Genomic DNA, 27950 nt, shown 5'->3' on the forward strand with positions numbered 1-27950 from the left:
TTTACCCTTTTTGTGGAGATTATGTCATGTCTATAGACCTTCTCTACCTACTTCTTCTAAAAATCAATATCAATTTTGGGTCAATTTTTCACCTTTTAATTGTGATGGTGGTATAGTTGTGAGCATAGCTGCTTTCAAAGCATTATCTCTATTAACGTAAATAACACACAGTTTAAACGACTACAATAGAACAAATTACATACATTAGAGTCGTTTGACAACTATAAACTATAGTTGTTGTTTTAAAACATAAAAAAAATTTGCATTTGCAACACGCGTAATGACTCTGATCCATGCGTAAAACCTGGCGCGCGTAGCTAGGCTAGGTAGCCGGTCTGTTTGCTCTGTTGATAGACATATATAGACATAATACAGTATTTCCGGTAAATCCAAAGTAAGCTACGCTGCACGTGTTTGTCAGGACCTTAAAATGAGTAAGGGATTGAGGAATCAGGTTTTTACAGATATGAGATGTTCTCTTCTCCGACCAGTCATCTGAAGAAAAATGCATTTGTGGTGATGATGTTTGGCACAAGTAGATCAGAAGCCAGTCAGCAGTTCTTTATAATGTGTGTATGTCTCGGCTAAAAAGAAAAAGAGGAGAAAACAGCTTGCGATGGCCGGGAATCGAACCCGGGTCAACTGCTTGGAAGGCAGCTATGCTCACCACTATACCACCATCGCCTGATATAATACATACTTCTTACAATCGAGATTCATCAAGAAAGAGAGGAGTTGGAACATGAAGACAAGGATGGCTGCTCACTGAGTTTTGAAATTACTGAGGTCTAAAAACTGAGTTTGCAATTTCTCTCTTTTACCTATGTGCAACCGCAGTTCAAAAAAAGTTGGGAGGATGTGTAAAAAAAACATAATGCAATGATTTGTAATTCTCAACAACCCATATTTTATTGACAATAGAACATACACATATTAGATGTTGAAACTGAGACATTTTATAATTTCATGGAAAATAAGAGTTGGAGGAGGTTTTACAAAAGGCTGAATAAAGTAATCCAAAATAAATGGCAGCATTTGACAACTAATTAGGTTAGTTTGCAACAGGTCAGTAACATGACTGGATATAAAAGGAGCATTTCAGAGAGGTAGAGCCTCTCATATGTTCAGATGGGCAGAGGTTCACCAATCTGTGACAAACTGCATGTACTAGACTTTTATTGTTCACCTAAGTGAAACTTTACTAACCTGTGCTTCTTTTTACCATTGATAAGAAAAGGAAAATGTACTTTTTTCTTGTTGTCGTCCCAAAAACTTGATTACCAAATCTCTGTGTGAGTGCATTTTTCTGGAAGATCAATGATACATAAAGGGACTAATTGGGAACCTAGCACTGATCCATGATGTGCTCCACTTGTAAACTCCATATTGCTGGACAGTGCATTGATGTATGGTTGTATTGTCTGAGATAAATGATCCATGTCTGCATGTTCTGCTCTGCTTGTGCTCTGCCCTGCATACTTATTGCTTTTATCCAAAGTGTTTTACAATGTTGCTTCTCATTCACCCACTCACACACCTATGGAAGTGGCTGCCATGCAAGGTGCTCACCTCAACTTGGGGTTCAAGTGCCTTGACCAAGGTAACTTTGACAGCCCTGTGGTCCATGGACAACTGCCTTAACAACTCAGCTACAGCCAAATGTTAGCTGCTAATGCAAATAAAAATTAGAGTTTAGATTTTTTTTTTTTAACATTTAGATTTGTGAAATGAGAATGTTATAATGGACTAGATTTATGTAAAGTTACAAAAACAGCACCAGCTAGTCCTGCTCAGTGTAATGAGATGGTGGTGTGATCAGCTCAAAGGCCAAACAGCGTAAGGTGAAAACCAAAACTCTGTGATTATCCTATTATTGAAAAATTTCGAGGGAGAAGTGGCTGTGCTGGAAAAATTATTTGTCATTAAGGTCAAAAAGTAATTCTGCAGAAAATCCACAGGGGGTCAGTATTATCACAGACTCAGGCCCAAAGTGCCTTTCATCTTCCTGGTGACTACATGGCGTAACTTCTTCACTTTCATTCACAAGCAGCAGTGCCTATTCTATATGACCTTCACTGTCTGCAGGACACAAAAATGATCAGAAATATATTTAGGTAAGGTTGATTTTGCGTTTTCTCTAAAACGTGTGTGATGTCCATTGTTTCTGAAGCTTATTTAATTATTTAAAACACAAGTAGATGCACTGCTGCTGGATCACGAATTTCACATAAAACATCCATCTGTTGTTGGATTTTTTTGTTCTACAGTAAGAATAACATTTTTCATTTTCAATGTAAAACTGCTTTAGACTTCCAACCACACCATGAGTAAAAACTACAGATTTCTCTGTTAAGTCAGCGAAGTGTAGTCATCTTCAAATCCCATCCTGCTTTTTCCCAAATAATGTTTAGATATAGGTTTGTTAAGGTCAGTTAAGGAAGCTACATCACAAATCCAGGAAAAAGCTGGGGATTGTCAGGACAGTGTGGCCAAAGAATGTTTCAAAAAAAATTCAACCATGATTATCTTCATTTTACCCAATTAACAGTTCCATGAATTGTTCCACATAAAAAGATTTCCTACAGGCTTTTGAACATCTGCTTCAGCTTGTTCAACAGATCAGATGAAACAGCTGTTGTGTTGGTGTGCACTCTGGTGCATTTGAAGATCTATTAATTAGTTTCTCAATCAATTATGTGTTTAAGCTGAAATGGTGAAAAAAAAACTATAAAAAATGTCAACAAATCTAAAGTCTGAACACAGTTAAATTATTCATCTGCCATCCTTACTGGATACATAGCATGATTCATTTATTTTAATAGACATTAAACAGATATTCAGTACGTTAACAAATTGATCCATTATTTATTAGTACTGTATTATTATTATGCTACATTATCACTTTACAAATCAAAATTGTAATGTACATGTAAAACAAATGTTTTTAAACCATAAGAAAAAATACCGCATATTTTTAACTGTAAAACTTAAAAAAGCAGGAAAACGACAATTATTTTTTTAATCTGTAAGCTTTGACCTATATATATTACACAAAAACACAACAAAGTGTTTGTTGGCCTATATATAAAATAACATAAATCAATCATGTTCTTTTATGTTTGAAAGACATTTTTCCTTTGAGTTTGAAACTTCTGAATAAGGAATCCTTTATGTCAATGAGAAGCCTCACAAACAGAGTAACAGAATTATGTGTGTGTGTGTGTGTGGGTGTGTGTGTGAGTGTAGCCCGCTGTTTTCTGAGCCAAGAATTATGCAACAGACTGTAAACTCCATCAGAGCAGTCAGCTGGAGACTGGCTCTGGGTTATCTGTGAACAAAAGCCGCGGAGCAGAACTGGAGGGAGCAAAGTGCTCTCTGTGGAAAGATCTGGAAGAGGTGAAAGAAGAGGGAATATAGCAATCTAGCTGAAGCACACAGTTCACACCTAGAAACCACCAGAGTATAAAAATGCAGCATCTAAATATTTCATAGAGGACGTTGAAACCTACTATCCCAAAGGTTATAACATTCATTCTTTGTGACGTGTTTCTGAGCAACATTCCAGATGCAAAAGATGTAGAAGACCCTTTGTACAGGTTCCTGAGTCTATGGGGGGGCTCCTGGTATTTGGATCTATGTTGTTCCCATTGCTCCCGGGGCCCAGATTATTCCCCTGATCTACTGCTGATTGAGAGGGCTTGCTGCAGTCCCACTGATATTGGTTAAATTCCTAACCTTCCAGCTAAAAGTAAAAATCCTTGATCTTGTCATTAAAAAAGGGGGAACTGCTGCACAGGAGAACCCGCACTTTATTTCTCCAGACTTTAGTGCTGAGCTCATGTTGATGACAAACTGAAGCTCTTTTGTTATGGCAGATATTTTGATGCTGGGTCCATGTCCTCCACAAACTCTTCATCCTTTATGGACTTTTACATCACAACAAGGAACATGACTTTTAATTCCTGTTTGTCTGGTCACAGCTTTTTTTCTTGATTCCTTTCTATTCTATTTTAAACTAGAACACCATAAGTAACTTGAAAGGTAGCAGTGGGACCAAGTTCATTAAACTAGTGTCATCTTGCTAATATGTTTACTTGACCCACATAAGCTGGCCGCTATATGGAAGGATGCTTATAGCTCATCTTCATAAGGGTGTTGACACATTTGATCCCAGTAATTACAGACTTTTTTCTTCCCACTTTCTGAGACGCCGTGCCTTCATGCGTGACTGTATGGAAATATAAACACTTTCCCATGTGGACACATGTCTCACGTACTAGTTCTGAGAAACCATAACCCTGCCCTCAAGTTCCTGCAGTGAAATAAGGGTTAATCGAGATTAAACAAAATTGGTGTTTGGATTAAATGTCGGACTGACACGAGTTTGGCATAAAAAATGGATTTCCCGATGGCTGCCCAGGCCCCTGCCAGCTGAGATGTAGGCCCCAGCTGAGGGTGATCAGCAGCCTGCCATCTACAGGAAACATCCTGCTCATCCATGTGTATGCCAGAAGACTGCACACCTCCGCCTTCCTCTCTCACACTCCAAGTGCAAAGGTGCATTGAATTACCACCTTAGGAGGAGGAGGAGAAGTGCTGGAACTCCACCTTTAGTACCTTCTAATAATGTCCCATTTTTTCCAGTGTTTTCTCAGACAACCATTGCACTACACACTCTACCAGCTAAAAATGAGGAAGTACTCATGCAGAAAATTTTAAAAAATCAATCAGTATGTCTCTTGGAAAGTAGAAAATGATCAGTTGTCTCATTTTGAACACTGTCAGCATAAATCTCCAAACCTCAAACACACTCATTAATTTTAGGTTCAGGTCTGACAGACGTAAGAGCAGAACACTGCTCCAGCTGCCGATGGGCCAACAAAGTGACACTGTGCATCATTTATCAAGTATTTGGCACAGAAATGCTGTCACACATTTTTGGCCCCTGGCAGTATTTGTGAGGTGGGAGGGTACAATCGGCTTAGTTTCTGCTTGCGATAAGCCAGGACTACAGGACTGGATGTGTTACATGCCTTCCCTTTAAGGGCCCTCTGCGCTTGCTGTGGTTACCATGCTTTTTTGGACACTCTCTATAATTGAGTCTTGCATTTTCAACCTGAGTTCTGCTGGCCTGCACAAAGCAGTGATTATTCCAGAGCAGCGGACGGGTTGGGGTGTGGGGGAGGCTTTTTGGTTAGGAGGGGCTTTGACGGAATGCCATTACATTCTCATGAAGCCCATTGGCTGCTCACTCTTTGTCTTCAACTTTGTGAAATCCCAGAGTGCCTGACTGAGGCCACAAAACAGACACAAGCTTGTTTAATCCACTCCATCACAAAGAGAGATTACCAAATTTAACCTTGGGATGCAGGGTGCCACTGTTCAGCAAAACTATCACTGAAAACACTCATGGCTCTACAGTCATTCCATTTGAGAAAATATTCGAGAAAATAATACTGTACAGAAGTGAAGAAACTATAGAGCTGAAATATCTCTATTCATATTTAGTCTGGTTTCAAGTTGATTTTGTAGTTGTAGTTTATGTGCCATGGACATGGCTTTCATTTTTAATTGTGTGTAAGATTACTGAACAAATGCCCAGGAGGCCATGGGTTACTGATGCTCTGGGCTCAGCCTAAAACAATGTCACTGAAAATGTATAAGTGGTCACAAATAGACCAAAACCAAATACACAGGGAACCATAATGTCTACAAAGCAGACAATAAAGACAGACAAAGTGACCACATGGGGATGCTCAACAACTACAAAGGGACAAAAAAAAGACAAAAGGGATGCAAATTAAAAGACCACAGAAAGTCCCCAAAAGACCACGCGCCAACCTCAAATAACTACAAAGGAATAAAAAGTGAAAACAACCAGAAAAAACAACAACAGAGATGCAAACACAAATTACACAGAGACACAAAATAACTACAAGGGGATGGGTTGCAAACAACTTCAACAAAGTCTACACCAAAAGAGATAAAAAAAAAAACAACTACAAAGACACAATCTTACTCCAAGGAGACACAACATGACTACATAGAAATCCAAAACAACTACAAAGGGACCAAAAACAAAGGCACAAAACAGCTACAAAGAGACACACATGTGACTACAAGGAGACACAAAATGGCAACAGAAACTCAAAACAAAGAGACACAAAACATCCACAGATGCTGAACAACCACAGCACAAAGTAACTACAAATACATGAGAAATGGGCATAAAAAAGACTGTGAGGGTTTTGTTCATATGTATCAGGGGTACCCATCCATGGGTACACTGGATAACCAGACAAGTCTGAAAACCATATTTGTAAAAGTTTTGCGTTTCTAAAAAATCAAGCTGTATTTTGAGAGTTTTCATCACATTTTTAGTTATAAACAGTGTTTCCACTGTAAGCAGCCATGTTGACAGCATGTTGATACAGTAACTGCATCCTGGAAAATTCTGGACTGAAACCTGACCTGAGTGTCCTACTTGGCCATTCCACTGAATTTTTCCAAATGGGAAGTTAAACTCTGACTTTCAGGACATCTGGAATGCACTATGCATCTATCTGACCTGATGTTCACTCTTTTGATTACACCGTGATGAACAGCTTCCTTTAAATGTATTCAAATGCATGGTTTTCTAAGTTTCCATCTTAACTATTCTTAAAGCGTGTGAACAGCTTGGATCCTACAGCAATGTTTGTTTTGCTGAGCTGTTGGACCTCATTCTTCCCTCACTGAGCCTTTGTCCATTTCCAGAAAATCCTGGGAGAGACCTTTAAACAGCTGCCTTCCAAACATTCTCTTCAAAATGAAGTGAGTTCATCTTGTGGTAAAATTAATGTGCAGTTATATTCTTGACAACCTTCCAGTTACAGTCAGCTATTTCTTGCAAACAAACTTGCCTGATGTGGTAGTAAAAGCACTGCAAAGTGCGTATTCCTGGAAATGAAGCAGCAAGTGTGGCTCATTGACTTGTTTTTTAAAAAATAATGCTTTGATAGATCTTGTCCTGCACATTCTGCACATTTCTCTGTAAGCTAAGGTAAATAATTGTGACCCCATGTTTAATTTTTGTGTTCTAGCTGTAACTTCTCTTTGATATTAATAATTCACTCTTATCTAAGTAGATAATTTAATAAGACACACTGACATTTTGATCCACTTGCAACATTACTAGCATCCATTCATTGTTGGTTTGGCTCTGAACAGGGAAATGATCAGATGTACCTTTAAAGCTTCTTCACAACAAACTCAATTACTCTTTCAGATTACATCAGACATCATATGATATGTATAATCTACTTTGAAATGAGTCCTGACACATCTGATTTCATTGTCTTTTCTGGAAAAACTCACATGACTCCTGTTGACAGTTTCTTACCAGCATCCACATTACTGCTGTTTGCTATTGATTAACCAGTGAAACACATTCACCTCCAAACTACAAACTAAGTGTATTGTGTATATTCCTATACCAAATGTAGGCATGAACTGTGGCAATGAATGTAGCACCTTCTTTCAGTATGGCTGGACATGATGTTTGTAAGAATAGCGGGCAGACTTTACCATAAAGCTTTATTTTAAGGGTTTATTTATGACATACCAGTTTCTTTATGAACCATATACTAACAGTGGACTGTTTTGCAATGAGTCATTGCAATAAATACAGTTTTAGAAAACAAAGGGTACAAAACACACAAATCATGCTATGGCACAAGTCCAGCTCTAAAATTGTGTTGGCTTAGGTTTGGTCATTGTACTACCTGACAGCAAATAGGATTTACATGCTCTTCATTTTAAGAAAAAAAAAATCTAGTGAATAACTGTGGTAAATAAATGTAAGAAATACCAGCATCAAAACCCGTGGCTGGGTGTGTGATGATAAAAAGTAGGAAGAAAGCAAAAACGAGTCAGTTATTGAAGACTACGCACAGGATTTTTTTTCCCCCACAAGGACCAGCGAGGTTTCAGTTCACAAATAAAATCAATGGAATGTAAAACAATGAAAAGTAATCACTACTTCAGTGTTCCATCAGTAAGACATCTTTTAAAAAGTGAGTATTAAAAATAATGTTCTTAAGCTTAAAAATACATTTTCATCACTGAATCTCTGTATCTCATTCTATGCAACTACAACTTATTACAACCTTTGTTGCTCAGATCGAAGAGTCTAAGTCAAGAAGGAAAGCACGCAACGATTCATTTAGGCTTTAAGAGAATAAAAAAAGACTAGTGATGATAGCAAAAGACTTGCTCTGTTGTGTAGCTGATAAAATACACTTGTTAATACTGCATTGGAGGTGGTGGTCTCCACTAATAGTCAATGCCCTGATCGTTGTAATGGGAGCTGTAGTCATCATGGTAACTCCCATGGTACTCGTCCTCCTGGAACTCGGCCTGATAGTCACTGTCACTGATCTCGGAGCCGTTGGTTCCGGTGCCCTGGCTGCCATTAGTGTGGATGACTGGATCTGTTGGGGGTGCGCAGTATTTCGGGTCGTACACCTGTCGACCCAGGCCGTATGCACTCATACCTCTCTGAGATGCCACCTTGTTGGTGCCCATCTGGAGAGAGATGGTGGAGTTGTCCAGCGGCTGCTGCGCCACCTTCTGGTCAAAGATGTCTCTGCGGGTACCAGGAGCTGACATACCCGCCTGCAGGAAACCGAAACCAGAACGTTACAACATGACTCTTATGCAAAAAATATTCCACACCCTGCTCTAAATGGACTTATTCTTCTAGAAAAACCTTATCTGACTGCCATGAAAACTATGTTATATATATACATATATATTGTACATCATTAGAACAAAGTGTACATTTTACATTTTCTTCTCTCTACTGATATCTTTGAAACCAGTTTAGGTTTTGAGCATTAGAAACCTGCCTTTTACCAATAAAATAGCAGTGAAAGGGATTGCCAGGAAAAGAAACGCAGAGGCAATCTGTTTGGGTCAACCTAGCATTCATATCTGCATGAAAAGTGATCTCTAACATCTAATGAGATGTTAAAAAAAAACACTAGGTGTATGTAAGAAAATGTGATAGAGTAATTTGGGAGAACCAGACCTCTCGACAACTGTGCAGATTTTTTACCTGGTGCTATCGGCTTTATACTTTATGCATATTCTGGGAGTAAAAAAAAGATTAAAAGAACAATGAATGGTCATATATCATTTCAAAATGCCATTTAAAGTGGGAATGTGTCCACAAGATACATCAGGCTTTAGATTTATAGAAAATATTTATTTAAAAACATAGTCTCATTGTAGTTTGGTGTGCCTTGTTGTCAACTTTCTCTTTTTTAATAATCCTGTTTTATGGGCACTATTATCACTGATTTTATCTTTTATCGTCCTTGTTTGGTACAGCCTTCATAAAATTTTAAATAATCTGTAAAGTGCTTTCTATTGCATTATTCTGTATAAAAAGGTGTTATATAAATAATGTGTTATGTACAGTGTTATCGTCATGTTCAAGATTCAATAACTTTATTGATTCCATAGGGAAATTGTGTCGCCTTGTTACAGCAGCACTCTGCATGAAAGTAGAAAGAAAGGAAAAGAACATCCACCAAACAAAGACAATAAACAAATACAAGTCTCTGGCTAAAAGTGCTCCTCTGTGCAGCCAGCACACAGTGGAGTGGGTGGGATTGTCCAGGATTGAGAGGAGTTTGGACAACATTCTTCTGTCCACAACATGCAGAGGGTCCAGCTCCACCCCAGAACAGGACCAGCTCTCCTAAGGGGGCTGACTTTGAACCAGGGTCTTGTATACATGTTGGAGGTGGATCAGGTTGTGGTCAGACCTGGGGGGTGAGGGCATAAGAGGCCTCTTTAACATTTGAGTACTTCAGGTCCAGTGTCTTCTCCCCCCTGGTGTGACAATCCACATAGTGTGTGAAGATGAGAAGGGTCTGTGAGAGGGTTGCATGATTAAAGTCACCCGAGATCATAAAGATGGCTTCAGGATGTCGGGTCTGGAGTCTGGCTGTGACCGAGTGTATGCACACTCACTTGCTCTATCTGAGGAGGCAGAGGGAGCAATATAGATGGTGATCAAAATGGCGTGTGAGAACTTTCTGGGCATATACTGTATTAAGGAGGGAGGCCCACAGCCAACAGTTCAACGTCCGAGCAACAGACTCTCTTTCACAGTGACATGATCAGTATGACACCACCTGTCGTTGATTTACATGACCAGTCCTCCTCAGTGACTTTCCTCCTTCTGCTTTCTTCTCTGCTCCGATCCACCCGCACGGTACTGAAGCCATCAATACTGATGCATGTGTCGGGCATACTGTCCCACAGCCATGTCTCTGTGAAACAAATTACTCTAGAGTCGAGACATATTTTCTTTCCTCACCAGTGCAGTCAACTCGTCCACTTTGTTCTCAAGAGACCTCACATTGCCCATTATCAGAGATGGGAGATGCGGCATGAATGTTCTCTCCCCCGCTTGCCTGTTTCCCTTTTTACCCCTCTGCTTTTTACCAGCTCTCAGTGTTTTACATCTTATTTCGTGCGGGATGTTTAAAGTCTGAACGAAAGCTGTGACCAGCACCAACAGCTCAATATAGCTGTTGGTGCTGGTCACAGCTTGAAGCAGAGAAAGTTGCATGATGATAAAAACAACGATAACAACTTCCTCCAACCGCCTGATTTGAGAGGGTAAGCTTTACACAGCAAACTAGATACTATACTAAAATAGTATACAAAAAATATGAAAATGAAAGAATAAACTACAAAAAGGAGACCACCTTTAAGTCTTTTCTAGCGAAGAATCTTTAAAAAGATCAAATTAGTGAATCATTAAGAGAAGAGTGGATTTTAACCTGGCTGGCTCCTTTGTTGGTGCCCATCTGCAGGCTGATGGTTGTCTGGTCATAGGGTTTGTCAGTCTGAGTCTTTGGATCATACAGATGTCTTCTGGTTCCATAGGCAGTCATTCCAGCCTGACTTGCACACTTGTTTGTTCCCATCTGAGAAAGAGAGGCCAGTGATAATCTCCAATTATAACTCAGCTTAACCTCTTTAGAAAAGAGCTTGTGGCATTTTACTTTCAATAATTGTGTTTTGACAGCAGAAACTTTCCCTGGGTAACAGGAACCTTTTGAGGTACCCATACAATACAAACATTTCCACGAGTGAGACCAGGGTTTAAAAATTAAGTAATGACAATACAAACAGGTGTGTGCTCTGACTGTGTCGATGCAAAAAGCATAGATTTATGTTTAGTGCTTTGAAGCTGGGTGTCTGCTGAGATGTCTTTTACACAGCGTGGTTCACTTCTTGTGAGTACACTAAAGGTTCGGCTCTATCCCAAACCTACAAACTTGTATCAGTGTTTGCTGACTCATGACTCTAGTAAGCTTTCACTGAGGTCATTGGCCAAGGGGACACATACTTTTCCCAGCCTACAAAAAAAAAAGCCTGATTATATTAAAATGATGTATTCAATGAATAAAAACCATACAATCACGTGTTATTAGTTAAAATACAACCGCAAATAAAATGCAGTGATTTGCAAATCTCATCAACCCATATTATATTCACAATAAAACATAAACAACATATCAAACTGAAACAGAGACATTTTAGCATTTCATGGAAAATATTAGCTCATTTTGAAACTGATGGCAGTAACACATCTCAAAAAAGTTGTACCACGGTGATGTTGACTTTTGTATTGTATAATGTTTGTCTTGATTGTATAACATCCCTTCTTCTTTTAGCAACTGTCTGTAAATGTCTGGGACGTGAGGAAACCAGTTGCTGGAGTATTAGAAGAGGAATGTTGTCCCATTCTTGTCCGATGCAGGATTCTAGCCGATCAACAGTCCTGGGCCTTTGTTGCCAGATATTTTTGTTTTATGATGCACCAAATGTTTTCCATTGGTAAAAGATGTGGACTGCAGGCAGTCTTGCAAATTATTGCACTCTGTTTTTATTTACATTTTACACATCGCCCAAACCTTTATTGAATTAGGGTTCTTGTATGTTTTTATTCATAACTGTAAGTTATTGACAAATTGCTGATATCTGAGATTTATGCATAAATGCTGGCAGTGGCAGCTAACAGTGATATCAACCTAAAGATATCAGTTCATGTGTTGGCCTCAAGAACCACATAATCATTCATGAGTGCAAAGTGTACCTGCAGTCCAATGACACACTGACCAGCCTTGATTTTCTCGTCATCAAAATGTCGTGTTTGTTTGTCGGCATATTTCACCCCGATGTCAATCTTTGTGTCCATACCTTTGGTCTTTGCCTGTAAGAGAAAACATGCTAGTCAAAGTGACATTGGATTCGCATACTATAACAACAGAAACTGTGTTCCTCAGCAGACAATGATGCTCTGTAGCGTGGGTTCACTCACCATGCTGGCCAGTGCGAGCAGTGTGGTCTGGACTTGAGTCATGTTCCCATTTTCGAATAGGTCATTTGCCTCAAAGATGTCATTGGGCTTTAGACCATAGGCCAGGATAGCTTTGATGAAATTCCCAAGGTTTTCCAGCTGCAGACAGCAACAGAGGGAAAAAAAGGAGTAACCAGGGGGTGGGATGGGTAGTCCAACAAAACAGGGAGGAAGCCATAACAGCACAAAGAAAGTGAAGAGCAGTTAAAAAATCATGAATTAGTCAACTGCTTCTCAAGGGTCTGACATGCTGAAACTGGCTGAATGTCTTGCTGAATTCTAAATGTCTTTCCTTTAAATTCTTTGTTGTTTTACAGCAGATCATGTAAATGGCATGCATTTTTTGTCAGTTTAGTAAAGGTTTTACCTTGTGCCAGTTCAGCTGTGAAAGGTTGATTTTCTTTATTGAACCAGGCTGCAGCTTATTAATCAGTCTGAGAGGAAAGAAAACACAGTGTGTATTAAATCATAATGTAATTAATCAACAACTAGTATTAACAACTAGTATTTATTGATCCCTCGCATTAACCACGCGCCTCTGCAATATAAAACTGTAGCAACACAGTTAGTCTCGTGGGATGCATTACAAAGAACAAAGAGTACTTACTCACAGAGGATGACTCCATCCTTCAACCCTTGCTGGAAGTTTTCTCCAATACACATTCCTGTTACCTCCTCAATCCAGAAGCGCAGCTCCTCCTCCCTTTGTGGGTCGTATTTCTGAGCAATCTGAAAGACAAAATACCTCTTTCATACCTTCCATATGTCCTGATTCTTTTTGCCTTTTTTTTTCATCTTAGTTGCCTTATATGTAGTATCTGGTGATTTCAAGTCTGATTTGATACCTATAATCTCCTACAGTGTGTGTATGTATAAATGTGTATGTGTATGTGTGTGTGTACACACAGGGTTCATACTTTTTTCCCCACTATCCTGTGAGTTTAGGGTCACCACAGCAGATCATTTGTAGATTTGGCACAGTTTTTATGGCCATCCCTCCTCAATTTTTAAAAGTCTTGGGACTGGCACTGCACAGCTGGGGATTAGGATGGGCTGTTGGGGGTTCAGTGTCTTGCCCAAGCACATTTTGACATGTGGTTACTAAGGTTACCGTTACTGTTAAGTAACATTTGGTATGTTCACTGAATATTTCACACATGAGCAGGTCATAATTGACATGCAATACTAGCATACAAGCATCCAAGCTAGCACACACAGCGCCTTTAAATTATTTAGCCTACAAATTCGCCAGCTAGCAGTTAGCATGAACACATTAACATGTACGTGTAACATTGGTATAACGTTACTCGAAGATTCCACACTACAACACACCTTTCATGTGACTCTCCCATGATGGAAAGCTGTAGGTCTTTTCTGCAGATGGCTGTGCATGGATTTGGTCCTCTTTTTATCCATATTTTGTATTTATTAAAACAACAACAACCTCCGGGCATGTCATGTCTGACTCATTGTGTTGGTACGGAGGGACACACATGAAAACAAACTGGCTGAGGCGCAAACTGGCTCAGGCGCAGACTCAGGTGTAAAATTTATTTTGGATTAGTTTATTTCTCCACTTACTGTACTAATTGAACTAACTTACTCAGTCGCCCTGCTATTTAATGTGAAAGACAGTTACTGATTCAAGCATTTTCAAGCACTTTCTCCAGAAACACAGGCCTTGAAAACACAACATTAAAATTCAAGCATTTTCATGGATTTCAAAAACCCATACCTATTTTCTCAAGATCCGCTTGTGAAAAATATTTAATATAGGACCTAGTGAGTTTAATCTGCACTAGGCCACTTAGCCAGTAAGCAGCTACATGTTAAGCAGTAAGTGGATTCTAAGTTTCTTAATACCCATGACTCTTTTCATGCTAGCTTGGACCTCTGTTTCTAAAACTTAGTGGGCCCTCAATGCCAACGACCTCATAAAGCAGTGGCTCTTATTCTAAACATGACAGGCAGTCTTGTCTTTATCAGATCATAAGAATGAAATTCCAGCTAGCAGATTACACAAGTTATCATTACAACTGTTTTTGAAGGCCAACTGACCCATTATAAGGCTTTATATACACATCTAAGCTCTAATGGGTACGCACATTACTATGTGCACTCTCTACAGTTTTCCCTTAACTTGCTCCTACTTAATGTTATAACAAAGTAATGTGTGTCATTTGTTTATAAATTTAGAATAATTTTCTGTTTTTTTAGGAATTACCCAGTTTTTGAGATCCGATTCTTATCCGACACCTTTAGTATTAGGTATCAGTGAATACCAATCTGATCCAATCCGTACATTTACCTACAGTAGCCTTAATGTTCAATATCTCACATATGACAATCTGACAGTGTATTTTTCAGGACTTTAAAAATAAAAAATAATAATTATCAGCTCAAACTATTGATATGAATGAAAGAATAATTGGAACAATAGGACCCTGAAACTGCTTGTATGCTCACCACCAGCCACTTGTACAAGTGATGCACACTTTTCCAAACAGATCCCTCACAATTAGCTAAAGCTGCTGCTCAATATTTTCTACACTGACCTTTGATAGATAGGCTTTTCTTCCTATAGTAATTGCTGTTCAGTCTAAACTGCGTTGCCCTTGGTGGCTGGGTGGGGCCACATCTGGTGGGTTGAGATTCAATGCCTTCTGCATTCCAACCCGATGCTCTACCCATTGAACCAACAGGCCCCCCTATTATTGCAGGTTGACATACAAATCCATATACTGTTCCTAATACCCACAAATCATAAATATTCTAAAGTTCTGATACTTTCTCTCTTCTTTTTGTAAGTGGATTTCTCATTGGCTGTTGTGTGAGGACTTGGCATTGAGAAAGTAGCATAAATATGCCCTCAGCATGCTCTGGAGGCATTCCAGGACATGTACAGAGTGTAGGTCATTTGTGCTTGGGATGCAGAGCCTTAAATACAGCAAAATAAAACTGAACATGGATCGAAACTGAACTAGCTTTATTTTGGCTGATACCAATCCATTGAAATTTGCCCGAATTGACCCTAATGCAAATGCGTAATATCAGATTTGGACATCTGTTTTTTCACTAACAATGTGTATTTGTACTTTAGAAATATTGATGGTAGAGTAGGAGGAGAAATACTGCTCTATACCAACAAACACAAACTTACAAGAAAGCATTAGTCTAAGTTCTGTCAAAGTCTAAATTCTGCCAAGAGGAAATTCAACACGGTAACCTTCATAACCAATAACAACACACTCTTAAAGCAGCAACTGGACCATTATGAATAATTCTATAAAGCTTAGTGTTTTTTTGTGTGTGATTTTTTTCCATTTCCTAAACAACTAAAACTCAAATTTCTCCCGTGGCAGTACAGGAAAGTCATAGGGTCACCATAATCAGCAGGTTTTGGGGACATGAATAAGAGAGGCTCCTTCATAATCAATGAATTATTAGTTACTATTGAACACAACATTGTAGTCTGTTGCATATAGTTTAAGCTCTCATTTGGTGGACAAAAGGGGAATTCCAACAAAGTTAACAGCTTCAACCAGAAGGAAGATAGCAGATCATAGAGAGGTTAGCAATAACACCTGACACTTTTGTAAATGTGTCAGTAAATCTTTCTGTACAGTAATCACCCTCCCATTAACTCTCAAGAAAGAGCCTTTTAGTGTTAGTTGACTCTGAATAAACATCCCCCAGACACTTTGCTCATCCATAGCAGGACAAACTGTCAGTCTCAGTTTATAGTCAGTAAACAATCACAAGAGAGTCCATGTCCACTTCAAACTAGTGCATTCTGCTTTTCTAAGGACAGACCAGTGTGTACGGTATATTATTACTTTGTGCACAGTAAAAATACAAAATATCAGAATGATGCTTCCTTTTGAAAGATGTAGTTTAGTGAGACAAAACAGCTGCAATGGCTACAACACAACTCATGGAGGAAATTAAGCTACTTTAAAAGTCCTCAGCAGCCACTTTTTATAAATTCAGTGAAAAGAACTCTATCATAACCAAAACAAAAAGGCATGACCACTCAAGATGATATATTAAAGTTTAATTTTCTAACATATGTCTGAAGTCCATCAAGAGTAAATGCCCAAAACTGCTTTAGTTTCAAAGAAATATGGTGATATTTTTGCATCCATCAGTATACTGCTAGTGGGAAATGAAATCTAATACCAAATTAAGTATTCTATCAAATTTAATAGATCAATTTAAATTGCCAAAATCATAATATCAGGATTACTTCTTCTGCTGTTTCTCAATCATCAGTGCTAACAGTTCTCTGCAATTGTGACAATAAATGTAATTTCTTTGGAGATACCTAAATGTGTCTCAACATTCTGAAGTAATGGTGGCCTGTCACCAGCACAACAAAATAACAAAAGAAAGGTAGTCATGTGACATTGTGTGCAAACTGCGAAGACAAAAGCTGATGGGCATGTTGCATGAATGTTCTGCATTTACATGAGGAAGAGAAAGCAGAAGATCTGGGTATACAAACTGTAAGCAACGTAGCATTTGCATATCACTTTTACACTACTCTTGCTCACCAGAGACAGTTTATAGCTTCTTCTAATTGAAGACTTGTTAAATAAGAAGTTATTAATCAATAAGCCTTTAATACCTCTTTTGCACTGATTTGTTAAGCTAAAGAGCCAACAAGAGCCATCTCTCTTGCTGATGGGGCTGACGTAGATTCTTCATAGTAAATAAGCAGAAAAGCTGCAGACAGGAAGCTGCTTTTTCTGTCACTATACAGTTCAAATCTCAGTGCCAGGCTTCCAAAATAAGCCGAAGGTGCAGGAGAAATTATATTACTCATTTCCTTTAACCAAGTTTCTTACGTGCATGTTAACATTGTTTCCTGATTACCTGAGTAAGCTGATTTCTCTGAGTAACCTGGTTACTTAAAAGCACGTCAGACCTGAAACCCCTGGTTTGCTGAAGTAAATATTAACTCCACAGAAATTGTGAAAATATAAGTTTAAAAAAGTCACTGTTTTTGTTGATTCTCAATTTTTAATATATTTTTAATATTTGGATACATTACATGAACCACTGTATTTCCCAATGGATTCAACAGTTGGCTTGTTTACTGCAATAAACACTGGTTATTTAATTGACAGTAGACAAGGTCTTATAATGAGGATAATTCAAAAATTTGGTAATAGAGAATAAAAAAGAGAAAAACATTTTGATGAAATGTGTTAATACAAATAATCAGTTCTAATAAAAGCAATTAACAGATAACAAAAAGAAAAGAAAAAAAAAGACCGTATTTCTTAAATAAGATTATTATTAAGGTGCAGGGATATGTAAAAACCGGTTTCTAACTTGTGTTTTGTGTTTTTTCATAGATAAGAATGTTGTTGTGCCCTGCTACATTGTTACCATACCTCAGCACTGTCATCAGCTGCTGATAAAGGAAATGTCAGCAGTCATCTGGGCACACTCTTTTGTCTATATACGGTATGACTTGAGTACACCTGTGATCATTTTGTAGTTTCCTACCTTGTCAAATGTAATCTTTGCTGAAAATTAAGGGACAAACAAAGAAAATGTACTGTAGATGTGGTAAATCCTTCCCAAGCATTTTAATCAGAAATTGATGTAAAATAAGGGTTTTAACTTATTTCAACAATGTCTGATTGGTTTGTGTGTTGATTTCTATACTAATTAATAAAATTATTCTACAAACTGAGGTGACTTATTCAAATGTCCCCCCAAAAAAGTTATTTTTCAACTATAAAACAGAGAAAATCTTATTGTCCTGTAATAATTATGTATAATACGCATTATCATACGTACTCTCTTTAAAGGCCAAAGATGATGATCCAAACTGTGACTCATTGAAGGTTATAGGTTAAATCTTCTCTGGTCATAGTAAACGGTAAAAGTTGTGTCATTTAGGAATTAATGTGAAGCACTTTGTGTCTGTGGAGTTTGACAACACAGAAAAACCCCACAGAGAGGCCAAAGAGCTTGGATGACGCGAAGGAAGGAATTTTTCTCTCTTCTCTTCTCCCAGCAGTTACTTTGGAGGAGCCTTGCCAAGAGCTCACAAAAAGCCAAGGATTGGAAAAAGGGATTCAATTCTCTTGATGGAACCATTAAACTCAGCATCTAAGGGAAAAATATAGAGGGTGCTGGAAGTGAAAAGCAGACAAATCTCCCAAATCCCCTCCCCACTTCATCTCAGTATCCAAAATCATTTCCTGATGACAGCACAAAACTGCACACATTTGGAAAATAATGTCAGTTAAGTCATGTTAGTGAAGTCAGATGTTACACAGTTTCTGTCAGGAATTCAGTTACACATGGCTCAACCAGGGTGACTGTAAAGTTAACTAAAACACTCAATACAAAGACAAAAAAATGGCAGTTGTCACATCATACACATGACAGTAGTGAACCAAGGCTGAGCAAACAGAGAGGCTGCAATTCATTAATCTATAACCACTACTGAGCTTCAGAAACACACAACATGACACATACTATGGTGAGCGGTGCAATGTGTTTAACTGGTACATGTAGAAAACCAGAGGGAACAACACATAGTTATAGGGAAGACTGTCAGGCTGTAGGTAAGACTAAAGATCAAACAACAACTGCAAAATGTTGTTGTTGCGACTACGCGAGAAAACGTTATGGTCTCAACAGAATGAAATTCGTGGCAATGTGGCAAAATTATCTCGTAGGGAGAGTTGGCATTTTTCTTTCTTAGGAAAACCTGAAAAATTCAAAAGTACACATAATTACCAAGAAGTCAATTTCCTGTAGTGCATGGTCTGGAAATGTCCTAGCAATCTGGCCACTCCACTCAGATATTTTCAGTGCACTAAAGGAAATTTGGGACTGAAGGTGTATGCAGAGGAAATTTAAAAATTTTCATCAAAACCTAATCATTCATCCTTTGGGAAACATCACTGTGAAATGTATATTTTAATCACTATTATCAGTGTGAAAAACTGAAAGTACCTGTATAACAAAGTTCAGGATGTCATTGAAATATAAAAGTTCAACTTCTTCCATAGTTGTGAATTTTATTTTTAATTTTATTTTTAATGTAAGACTACTCCAATAATTTCACAAAGAGAGACACAATACAATATTATATCTGTTCACTATCTTTCTGGAGCTGAACAATAGCTCCAGGAAAAGAAGATTTCCTGTGAGTTAAAATTGGAAGCCTCTCGTGGACAGTGCACACTGAATATTAAAAGGGTGGTTACTTACAACAATACTCAACACAATTCTGGTGTCAGCACCTAAATGGGAAATGCCTTGCCCTGCCATGAAAATTGCACTATTAGTGGGAGTGGACATTTAAACAATTCTGCTATCTGACGAATAAACACATATTCCAAAGCAAAGAGCTGCAGAGTTTTGTTGATGATTCTAAAATTTGAAACCTGTCTAAGAAAGGTTCTATAACAACTACCCATTCAAAAACTATCAGTTAAAAATTAGATGTAGTGCTTCATAATTATTTAGAAGTACAGAGTCCATATTATGCATACATAACTTTTTGTTTTAGCTCTTCTCTAGCACTGTCTGGAATGTTTTGGAAAAATGTTAGCTTTGGCGGGGAAGTCTTGACATAAGATTTAATTTTTTAGTGATATTTTTTTACATACAGTGTGTTCAGCCCATGTCTTGGAACTGTGGTCTTTCATATTAACAGGTATCACCACAACAGTTAAGCTGCAATTATAAAAAGAAACAAAAAAACTACTGTTTTTTTTTACCTCTGTTCCTCTGTTTTTAAAATCATCACAATCAAGGTAATCTGAAAGCAAGTTTTATTTGAACTTGTTCAACAAATAAAAACTGCAAGAGGAAGAGCAAAATTAAATATAAGCTGATCACAGTCAGATTTTTAATTAACTGAGGGAGTAGAAGAATTGCTATCTTAATAACGATTATGACTATGACTGATCATGAAGGCTTTACAATTATGTGCCTAATTAATACAGACCATTTGGCCCATCTCTTTATTTCAGAATGATTTGTTTTATTAATCAGTCAACTGGGAAACCAGACCACCCTCTGACATATGAAATATCTTCTTAATGATCAGAAAAATTTTGATTAATTTACCGTCAGAAGTAGGTCTGGCAGAAGCCTCTGCATTATTTCACCTCCCTACCAGCTCTGCACAAACTAAATGTGTTCACTTGATAAAATAAAACAGCCAGTTGGCCACCCACAAGCAAACTGAACATTAGGGTGTGAAAGCAAACAGATGCCTCAGGATGGGAGTTTTAAACAATTTGGTCAGAACTGTGTTTTGAGTGCTGATCACACTAGACCTCATCATACATTTTTGAAAAAGGTGTGTCCATCACACAATAAGAAGTAAAAACTATTTGTACACAATGGAATACTAAATAGTACCATATCTTGATAAATCTCGATTAGTAAAACACAGCAGACTAAAATATTGACGCAACTGATGCTTGAGTAAATTTGGTGTGTATAATTTCACGAACACCACATTAATACTACTCCTTCTGAGACAAACTGGCAGAGACTAATGAGTCAGTCACCACAGAGTTCATGACACAGTTGAAAAGATGTAGGCTGAGCACACAGGCTTAGAGATTCATGGGAGAGAACTCTTGTTGCCCAGGCAGTCAGACTTTTAGGCAAACACTACAACCACAGATCAAGTGTGACCGCTTGATAACCGTTAATAAATAAATAAGCACCCGAGAGCTCAACTGAAATTTGCCACAGTTTCGTGTTTTTTGGTGTAGACTAGTTTCTAACACTTGAGCAAGTGAGTCTAAGTAAGCAATTGGAATAGATATCTCTGGTTACAAATTCTTTGTTTGCAATACTTGCATCAAGCCTAATTGTTAATTGCCCCGTTTGATATTCTTTTCCAGGCTTTTACTACAGCCTTTTTCACGTGTTATTTTTGAGTGCGGGGTGTTTCATTCTCCTCTTCAGCAGGTGAAAAACCATTTTCAGTTGGGTTCATGTCTTGTTGTTGACTTGGCCAGTCTAAAACCTTCCATTTTTCCCTCTGATCAAGTCCTCTGTAGAGTTGGCAGGGTGTTTTGCATGATTGTCTCTTCACAGTTCGTTTTGATGCATTTCTCTGTATATTAGGGTTGAAATATCTGCTGTACACATCTGATTCATTGTACTGCTACCATCTTGAGTGAAATCATCAATAAAAGTTATGGGAGCTTGATTCAGAAGCTGCTGTGCAAACCAAAGTCTTGATCGCACCTCCACCATGCCTCACAGATAGGCTCGTGTGGTTTAAATCGCAAGCAGATTCTTTGAACTGTATACTGGTGTTATTAGATCTATATACAGTAATGATGCAGCTGTGATAAGGCACCACTTAACCACCAACACTGCTATTTCTACATATTTAAATACATGCTGTGCATCAAGTGCAGTAGCATATGCTTGTCCTCAAACTGATGACAGAGTGACCCAGAATGTTCTGTTTAGGGATTACAAAGCAAGAAGCCACATTAGCTGAATGGGGAACACCCAGAGAAAGACAGACACGAAAATAATTTTTACTAGGGCTGCACAATATATAAGCATCGTAACTGTGACGTGCATAAGCAGAATAGTCACACTTTAAAAACATGTAATGTCAAGTAAGGCAAATTCATTCCATTATGCTACAACCTTTGTGCTGCTTGATAAAAAAGGAAAATTTGCACAGTTCTTATTTCCATGACTAATCTATAAGAGCAGCCTGCCTACTCACAGTCAGACTACAATTTCAGCACTGATTTTTTGAACATCACACCACACTGCAGCACCTTTGTATCTTGTTACTACGAAGTGACTACTAATCAACTACCTACTTGTAACCAGAAAGTGAGCCAAATCTGATTTCTACCTCACCTGTACGTCTACTATTCAGACTTAAAAGACCTGTGACGCAAGTTAAGCAGAATTAAAAGTGAAAACAATGTTAAACCAAGGTCCTTTGGATGGGTCCTTGTCAAACGGTTTATGCTTAAGAATTTCAGGAATGTGATGTATGCAGCTCTAAGAAGAACACACCTTGTGCAATGGAACATACTGTAGATTGGCCCCTGCCCATTGAATGGGGATTAATAGCAATGATTGTAGTTTTTGAAAAATCCTTACACTTTAGAGCTTTAAAATATATTTGCCTACAAATGGACAGGGACAGTATGACTGTCAAATACAAATTTCAGTCAAGTCACGCCATCTATGACATGAAGTGCTAGTAAGCCATTTTTTCCAGTGATTTGTTTTCATCATAATGAACTTGGTGACTGACTGCATAAGCGTACACAACACAGTAACACATGCAGCCTCTGACCAATGATATTACTTTGCTTCTGGCATGTGTAACACATGGCAGGGGCAACCACTTAACACACTGAGGTGAATCCCTGAGATGGTTTAGTCCAAATAAAACTTTTCAATTGACCCAAGGATGACCTAAACAAAATCCACACGGAACACTACACTGACAACCCCATTTTCATCCTTGGAAATAGTAGGTAAACAAAAAGGCATTGCAAAGTGCATTTAGTAGTACTCTCAAGCTTTCGATCCTATAACAAGAACTTTAACAAAATATGATTACTCCATCATCAGGATATTGTAGATGTCCAAATATCTGTTTCTTTTCTAAGCACTTTTTTCTCGGAAAGCTACTAAATGGACCTTCTGGTGTTTTCTCAATAGGTGTTTCCAATGTCAATAAAGAACTCTGAACCTCAGCTTTTAGAAGCTTCTCTGCCTGCCTAAAACAACCCTTGTTAAGCGGGTGGTAGTTTATATGGCCCTCCAAACCTAAACGAACAGCTATATTCAACATTACTGCTCTATTGTACAGTAACAACATCTTACATTTTTATTTTGGCCGCCGCTGCTAAAATTTTATGTTATGCAGAGTTTTTCCAACTTTAATTCACCTTTCATAACAGTTTTTAATATCCAACAAGAACATTTTATTAGACTAAATAGGTTTAAGCAAAAAACATCCAACTCTGTGAACAAAGTTGAGTAAAGGCCTATACTGTACATAGCAGACGATATGCATGTTCACTAAACAAATAGGTGGCATTCAGTGCCATCTAAAAGAAGCTGCTACTTAACGTTTTTTAAACAGCGTCACTCACATTTTGCTGTTTATTGCTGTACTGAAGAACCTGGATGTTACAATATATAGCAGCTCTGCAACAGCAGCAAGCTGAATTGGTTGCGGAGACCAGCCTGTGGCATAATATGCAAACTAAAGTTTTCTGGTCTGTGTCAGATCTTTCATACCTAAACCACAACCATGTCACAGAAGCTGCCCCTCTTGCAGGTACAAGCTTCCCACATCAAACAGCTCAATGCGGCAAAAAAATTACAAAAAGGTATAGCTGCAGAGTGTGAAATGCATCACAACAAATGGAGACAGTTTTCTAGTGTCATTTTGCACAACCCTGCAAAAGGTGCAGAACCATCTTTTTCATCTGACATGTTGGTGGACAATAATGTATCCTAAAGTGGAAACGTGGGGCAGCACAGTAGAATGAGTAGTTAGCTCTCCTGCCTCACAGCTAGAAGGTCATGGGTTTAAACTTGTTGGCTGTCTGTGGCTTATTCTGGATGTTCTCACTGTGCCTGTTTGGGTTTCCTCTAGCTACACTGGTTATTTCCTCTCACTTCAAAAACAAGCTGGTTAAGCAAACTAGTGACTTTAAATTGTCCATAAGTGTGAATGTGAGTACGAGTTGCTGACCTTTAAAAGAAAACTCGTTTTGAAAATGGATGGATGAAAATTGGAAACTCCACTAGGAGGGGATAGTAGGTTTAAAGCAAAGTGAGTGCACTTCAGTGTCAATAAAACCATGATGGCCCCAGCTTTGCCTATGACAAAGCCTTTATAATTTGGATAATGACAATCAAGAGGACAATTTGATATTGGTACCATCCTCTTATTTCTGTGTTCAGAGACAGAAGAGCTAATTTCTTAAAATGGCAGTTCTACTCCTTAAAGTTCAAATGAGTCACTTCCTGTTGGGGGAATATTTTCCACAGTGACCTTACACATGCTTAAATGGAACACAGACTTAAATGGGATAACCACAAACAGACAACTCCACTGTATCACTCTTCTCTTTCTGTAGCAGCCTGTATTTGCGGCTTTGGCTAAAATGCCACAAGAGGTTTGACTTTTAAATATTGCCTCAAGCTGTTTTAAAGACCAGGACGAACCCATGAATGGCAGCAGAAACCTTCAGTTAACTAGGAGAACTTTTGCATGCAACATAACTGTTTTCGTAAATGCATTTTAAATTTGGCTAAGGAGTATGTTTTTGCATGGTAATAAACACCACTGTTAAGACCACCAGACACTCTGCTTGGGCATTTTCTCTCAGCATAATTAAAATTGAAAAAGGGGAGTAAATAACTGTGGGAGGCGAGGGCTCATGCCTATAACATGTGACAAAGTGCGTTAAGAGATAAAGAGAAGAGTGGATTTAGAGCTAGTAATCAGAGCTAACCAGTCAGGAGAATCTATTGTCTTTTTGCCTCCACTGAAGACAGACACACAGACAGGAGCAACTTTTACAGTAACGTGAACATTTATGCTTATTAATGTTGAGACTGTGTTAACACATATAAGCAGTAGGTTCAAAAATTGTTGTTGGTGGCTGTGAATTATTTAATGTACAAGGGAGACAATAAAAATGTGATCAATGAAGTCTAACTGACTGTATGTGTGTTTTCCTCATTTTGGTGCAGCCCCCCCCCCCCCCCCCCCCCCTGTGGTGCCAGTCTCTGCTATGTAAACACACTCCCCCATTCAAATAAACTAGAATGACTGTGTTTGTTCTCACAAACTCTTTGGGAATACAGCCTATCAGCAGCTTTGTCTAAGAGGCAAAAACTGAGGCTACAGTCATCCAGCTACTACCACAGTCAGGGGTGAGCTTACACGAAATATGAGACACCTGTCTATTATGTCAGGGTTAGGGGGTTAAAGTAGCCAGAGACAATGGCTTAGCTGAACAAGTATGTTGAAATAGAAAAATGCACAAAATACCGATAAACAAATCAACTGCATTAACATCACATAGCAACAAGAATCTGTCACTGTGTGCACAGCACTACTACAAACTGCAAGGTTCCCCTCTGTCTCCACAAGCTAATGTGTTTATGATGTTATCACTATTGATTTGTTACTTGGTTATAAAGGAAAAGACTCCACTTGACTTCAGTTCAGTTCAGTTTAGCTGTGAAAGCCGATATGCTTTATGGATACGGATTACCAAACCCAAGCAAACTTTGTCATCAATGGCAATTTATAGCTGCTGAGTGGTTGGAAACAATAACAATGATTGCTCACATTTAAAGCAAAAAAAAAAAAAAAAAAAAGGTATTGTGGCCTTTCTTTGGTTCTTTTCAAAACTTCTCTGTTGTAAAATAATTCTGACATGTGTAAATGCATAGATATGTACAAAGATGCACCCTAACCCTAAGATAGAGGTGACTGCACCAGTGCACAGAGAAATATCATTCTTTAGACATTCAACCCAACAGTCTTCATCTGTCAGTTTTTACTGACTTTACTTTTATTTATGTTGCTTTATTTTAAAAAGATAAAGCTCACACATTCTTACAGCAATGCTCCAATTATCATTTAAATAATGGAACTATTTTGTAATCACACTTGGAAGACATTACATATCCAAACAACCCAGTAAAAGAGTCAAGTAACAGATTGCAGGAGCAGCCCTCAGCGGGGGCCGGGACACAAACTATAATTTTGATTTGGAAAATTTTAAATCATACTCAAGATTCTTAACTAGGGAAATGACTTTACACAGCATACCTCATCTTCTTAAGAAGTTCACCTAAAGGACTTAACTTTATAACTATATTGCAAATATCCTGTAATGATTCAATGAATAAGTAATGACGAACGTAAGGAGATTTGGTTTGCCATCATAGAAAAGGTGAAAAGGTGGTTTAATATCGAGTTTAGACCAGGTTTACGGTCAGCATTGTTAGGCTACTTTATACGAGCTTTAAACAACTTCCGTCCACTTTTCGGAGTTTAATTCGTACTTTAATTTGCTGCTTGGCTGTAAACTACATCCCCCCAGTCTGCCCTTAATATTCCGTTAAAATCTCAGCTTTTAAATGTGGTGCTAAGTTCACTGAGGCGTTAGGTGACCTGCAGCCGAGCACACACTTGCTCTTTTACTTTCTGTATTTCAAATAAAAACAAGCTGAAAGAGTCGAGAAACTTCGGAAAGTTGAGCAGCTTTTGTTGCAAGCGCGGGGACGATGAAGTGGTGTTCGATGAGCTATTTTCTCAATGGGAGAAAAGACGAGAAGTAACGGACTCTGTGCTTAGAAAGACAACGCCGACACAACTTAACATTTTTAGCAAACTTTTACCGCGTGTGAAAGTTGGCTTTTCCCCACTCTTAGACAAACAAAGTATCGTTAGACTTACTTTGCTCCTCACTTCAGCAGATAATCCGTAGGCCGGTCCTTTATTAAAATGAGTCATTTTGTTCGTTTGCCGTGTAAACCCTAATGAATATCCTTAGCTACAGTGTAGCACCAAGTTTGCTGGGGAAACTTTTACCACACGGCAGCTGCTTCAGTCGCCTCGAACAAGCAGAGCAGGAGGAAAGTATTCCGACAAACTGCACAACGACGAGGTCCAGAGACTGCATACACCGTGCATGGGACAGACTCAGTTTGCGAAAAAAGGGGAAAAAAAAAAAATACAAATGATTGACGGCGCCCTAACAACCAATCAGAGAAGGTCATTTGTATTAGGTCCCTCCCTCTCCTGATGCTCTGTTTATGAGGTGAGGACAGAGTACTACGCCATAGTTATGAAGATTTCTGCTCTTTTCAAAGATTTGGCTCTTTTGGCTCGGCTGCCTTCGAAGAGCCGGATCACTTTGAGCCTTATTCTCTATGAATGTTTGTGTAAGCAATTTGTTTTTAAGTGTTTACATAAAAGTCTTGTGTATGAGCCAATAAGGGTTTTTCTCTGTTTGTTCTTTTTAATTTTATCTGTAGTTGCTGTGTCTTGAAAGGTTAGGTAGACAAGAAGCGTACTAGTGACGTCACAAATTACATCACATAACTGCCTTTGAAGTTTGCCTAACCAACTGTCAAGGAAATGTTTCTATGTAGCTACTGAAGCTAACCAATGGACATGAACTATAAGGTAGTAAGTGAAAGTGTTTAGCTGGGGAGATACAGTTTCTTACCATGTTCTTTGGAATTATTTTGAGAAACGTTTTCTGTTTAATTGCTTTGTTACTTGCTCAATTCGAACGTGAAACAAAATAAATATTAAGTGTCTGTCATACAACAGGGGGCCTTAGTGGTAGAGCTTTGGGTTGGAATGCAGAGGGCTGCAGGTTCAAATCCCACCCTACCCATCCACCAAGGACATCCTTGGTGCCAGTCCCAAGCCCAGACAAAATGGGAGGGCTGTGGCCAGGAAGGGCATCCAGTATTTTGTTTGTCATACATACATGAACAA

At 38.4% G+C, this 27950-nt stretch overlaps 1 protein-coding gene and 1 non-coding gene across 2 annotated transcripts; both read right to left on the reverse strand.

Moving 5' to 3' along the window:
• Positions 1 to 612: 612 nt before the first annotated feature.
• Positions 613 to 684, reverse strand: trnag-ucc (transfer RNA glycine (anticodon UCC)). The gene has a single exon. It is a non-coding gene; the product is annotated as a tRNA-Gly (tRNA).
• Positions 685 to 7561: 6877 nt separating this feature from the next.
• On the reverse strand, positions 7562 to 27154 carry cnn3a (calponin 3, acidic a). Its single transcript, XM_067486078.1, has 7 exons — positions 26898 to 27154; positions 13032 to 13153; positions 12792 to 12858; positions 12386 to 12523; positions 12161 to 12277; positions 10839 to 10985; positions 7562 to 8655 (listed from the first exon to the last, which is right to left on the reverse strand). The coding sequence occupies exons 1-7, from the start codon at positions 26952 to 26954 to the stop codon at positions 8314 to 8316; spliced, it is 990 nt and encodes a 329-aa protein (XP_067342179.1). The 5' UTR covers positions 26955 to 27154; the 3' UTR covers positions 7562 to 8313.
• Positions 27155 to 27950: the final 796 nt, after the last annotated feature.

Source organism: Channa argus, chromosome 19, assembly GCF_033026475.1.
Source record: "Channa argus isolate prfri chromosome 19, Channa argus male v1.0, whole genome shotgun sequence".
NCBI classification, from domain to species: Eukaryota; Metazoa; Chordata; class Actinopteri; order Anabantiformes; family Channidae; genus Channa; species Channa argus.

Excerpts from the sequence above, each read along its gene's own strand:
- cnn3a (XM_067486078.1), bottom strand. The coding sequence starts at position 26,954 with ATGACTCATTTTAATAAAGGACCGGCCTACGGATTATCTGCTGAAGTG. Across the intron at positions 10,986-12,160 it reads AGTGTGTCATTGGACTGCAG|ATGGGAACAAACAAGTGTGC; the intron begins GTACACTTTGCA and ends TCTCTTTCTCAG. Across the intron at positions 8,656-10,838 it reads CCAACAAAGGAGCCAGCCAG|GCGGGTATGTCAGCTCCTGG; the intron begins GTTAAAATCCAC and ends GGTTTCCTGCAG.